Source organism: Nicotiana attenuata, chromosome 9 (assembly GCF_001879085.1).
Source record: "Nicotiana attenuata strain UT chromosome 9, NIATTr2, whole genome shotgun sequence".
Classification (NCBI taxonomy): Eukaryota; Viridiplantae; Streptophyta; class Magnoliopsida; order Solanales; family Solanaceae; genus Nicotiana; species Nicotiana attenuata.
In genome coordinates, this window is record NC_031997.1 from 40,827,716 (window position 1) to 40,830,986 (window position 3,271).

The 3,271-nt window shown below is 37.7% G+C and overlaps 1 protein-coding gene across 3 annotated transcripts in view; it reads right to left on the reverse strand.

The window, feature by feature from the left end:
- LOC109232305 (bifunctional 3-dehydroquinate dehydratase/shikimate dehydrogenase, chloroplastic-like) overlaps window positions 1-3,271 on the reverse strand; it is an 11,618-nt gene that overhangs the window by 7,201 nt on the left and 1,146 nt on the right. For 2 of the 3 annotated variants that reach the window (XM_019398029.1, XM_019398028.1), the window contains exons 3-4: window positions 1,679-1,784; window positions 933-1,160 (exon numbers count right to left, since the gene is read on the reverse strand). In XM_019398029.1, coding sequence (XP_019253574.1) covers window positions 933-1,160; window positions 1,679-1,784 — 334 coding nt within the window. The remainder of the gene's footprint in view (window positions 1-932; window positions 1,161-1,678; window positions 1,785-3,271) is intronic. The other variant, XM_019398030.1, reaches the window with a different exon arrangement.

Genomic DNA, 3,271 nt, shown 5'->3' on the forward strand with positions numbered 1-3,271 from the left:
AAAAAAAAAAAAAGGCTCCAGACGATGAATAAATGTTTCCTTTAACCCTTTCTTGTCCACCAAGCGCCTACCCCCTAGCGCCCCATCCAGTGACCCCTTCCTCCAAGTCAATTTTCCTTTATCCTGGATAATTTGCAAAATGGACCATCATCCACAATCGATGGTCATCCGCCCCTCTTATGCCCCACTTCCAACTTCCGTGGTCCAAAAGTATATTAAAGGAATATTTTGTAAATTAAATAGAATTCTTTTCAAATGAAGGGATTATTTTTATATTCAATAGAACATATTGAGAGTGTCAGGCTCACAATATTAAGTCCCCAGAGCGGTCCGTCCTATTGGGTCTCACCAAATAAGAATCCTTCAGCCTTCACTAGAATCCAACGATGTTATAATCTATCATCCACAAATCACCTTATTTCAGCCCAACAACATATAAACAACCTCATCACTTGACATACCGAAAGGCCCCTTAACTGACAAGTGATATCAGATGTCATTCACTTGAGAAAATGTCTAAAAGGCATCGATACATACAACAATATTGATTCCACTATCTACCTTTGAGTTCTTCTTGCAATGGGAAAAATCATCAGATAAATAAGACATTTCATAAACCCCCACCTTTTTCAGGGAAAGAGAGGGAGAGGGAAAGAAAGACAGTTGATTGTGGAAGCTATTCTCAATGTCTTTGTCCCTCTCATTGCCCTTAACATATATCTAGGTTATTAATGTAAACCCGGTCAGAAGTTTATCAAACTATACCTAACTTATTGGTGTGTATGGCCTAACACAAATCTACAAGAGGCAGCCAGCTTCTAGATTCAAACTATTATTATCACGCACCAAATTCAGCTCAGGAGAAACCATGATTTATCACCAAACAAATTTGAAAGCAAGTTATGGCTTGAAAAACTTGCTATACTACTTACGCCGCTTACTTGAGAATGTACAGTAATTTGGAATACACGTGCAACATCGGTGATATCCAGTGCAGTTGTTGCAAACTTCACAATGTCAGCTCCAGATGCCTGTATTCGTGCTACTAGATCGCCGAGCTCCTCAGATGATGGTGTATTATCATAGTTGTGAGAAGAAACAATAACTTTGCATTTTGCTGATTTATTTCCATGTAGAGCAGTATTGAACTCGTCAATAGCCTAAAGGAGTGGGAGAAAAAGAAACAAAAAGCATAAGGAAAGCAGCAATTATTATTTATTGATCAAGTGTCCGTCAAAGCAAAAAGGAAGAAGCAATGAAGACTAAAAATACAAAGAATGTCGACTTAAAGCTAAGCAAAGGTTTAGATATCATATATTTAACATTTATAAGTAATAACCAACAGGAAGTGATCCTTAGTTTGCAAAATTGATCAATGTTCCTTCATGCAAGATGCATCACAGGCCATACATTTCAACAGAGTCACATTCAAAGTCTCAATACAAAGCTGTACACCTATTAAGATGCTTTAAAATTTCTACTATTTAAGTCAAGTTTCTGGAGATATGAACTCAGGTAACCAGATTGATTGGCCTTGCATTCTTATTCTTATGCTTTAACTGAACTCACATTTGAGGACAATTAGCAGCAGCTACTCAGGGGAAATGCCATCATTTTATATTTTATTTTATTTTCTGGGATAAGGTGGGAAGGGCCATTTTTGTTTTAGAATCAATACCTTTAGCTCAACATCAATGTAATCAGCTCCCAACTCCATTGCTAATCGAAGTGCATCCAGTCGACTCGCTTCATCACCAGCATACTGACCCCCTTCCCAAGTGGGCCTAGAAACGTGGGCAACATAGGAAAATTTTAGAATGCACTTTTCAATGTCTAGAAGTAATAGAAACATTATTTGAAATGAAATAAGAGGAGAACTATAAATCAGGAAGTAGAGCTATAATTATAAACAAAAATTGTAATTATATGTCCCTTGCCCGGACCCAACATATTGGGAGAGCTTAGAGCGCCGGACTGCCCTTTATGGTAAAAAAACAAATATTTGTTATCACTTGTTTGCAACAGCTGCTACAAATTCTATTATAAATTTGAAGTCGGAGCTAGTCAAGCACAGCATATCTTGCATGAAGACATAGAAGTGTCCTAGTTTTATAAGGTCGAAACTGTTTGATAGCGAATACACCAAAAAGCAGCACATGCTTATACTGCTTGTGTTATTGAAGTGTGGTTCACAGATTTCCATGTGAAAACATGCATCGTAAAACTGAAGAAGCACAGGTTGTTGACGAACAAGAATATCAATAAAAATAAAGAAAATGGCTCATTTAAGTTATACTAAGCCAGAAAGAAAAATTAATATCTTTCTGAGTTCATGCAATTGGTGTTCTGAAAAAGCCAGTGATGAGAAAGTCAACTGGTCAAAACTTATATAGAAAAGATCCTAGTGTCATTAATGTCTTCCCAAGTGCAGGGAGAAATTAGATAAAGTAGCAAGCAACCATACCCCTCTGCCTTTAGGATGGTCTAAGCTAGATTTTAGTGCTCCTTATGCGTGAATCTACAGGATATGTCTGATATTACCTTGCTAATATTTACACCCTGCCTCACACCAAAAATATAGCTGCAAATTGAAGAACATACAGTGTACTAATCAAAAGTGAAGAGGGATCAACCAGGGGAAAGTATTTTCGTTCTTTTTCATCCTAATTTTAAGGCAAAGCTTGCAAGTGGGGGCTGGTTCTGCGCTCTAATTTGTTGCAATTCAAGCTGATGACAAGTTTTTAATTGAAAGAAAAGAGATCACATCTTTTTTTTTTCTTGGATAACCGAGAAATCCTCGAGGGCCCGTGGCACATGGTTCAAAGCTCAGTGGATACTAGCCCCCCTCCCCAACCCTTATCCACTTAAATACCAGGCTTTTGTTTGTGGCAGAGTTCAAACCCGTGACATGCACCTAACCTGCACATCATGAATTTTGCTCTTACCACTAGCCCAAAGCCCTGGGAGCAAAGATTGCATCTTAACAAATAGGGATGTTACCTTCCATAGCAACAGATAAAAAATATACATTTTCAGTATGAATTTATGAATACAAAATTTGAACAGAAAAAGGGATGTTACACTTATTTATGAATACAAAATTTTGAAGCTATAGCATTTCTTCCAGCCAAAAGCTGACTACACTTGGCTAATCTTATCAACCTAAGAAGAGGTCATGCTTAAGGCCATTTCATTAAGGATCAGAGCATAATCAGGTAAGTCTCTTGTTCAGTTCCAGTGTCCTTTTCTCTCGATACGGTAAACCCCTCCC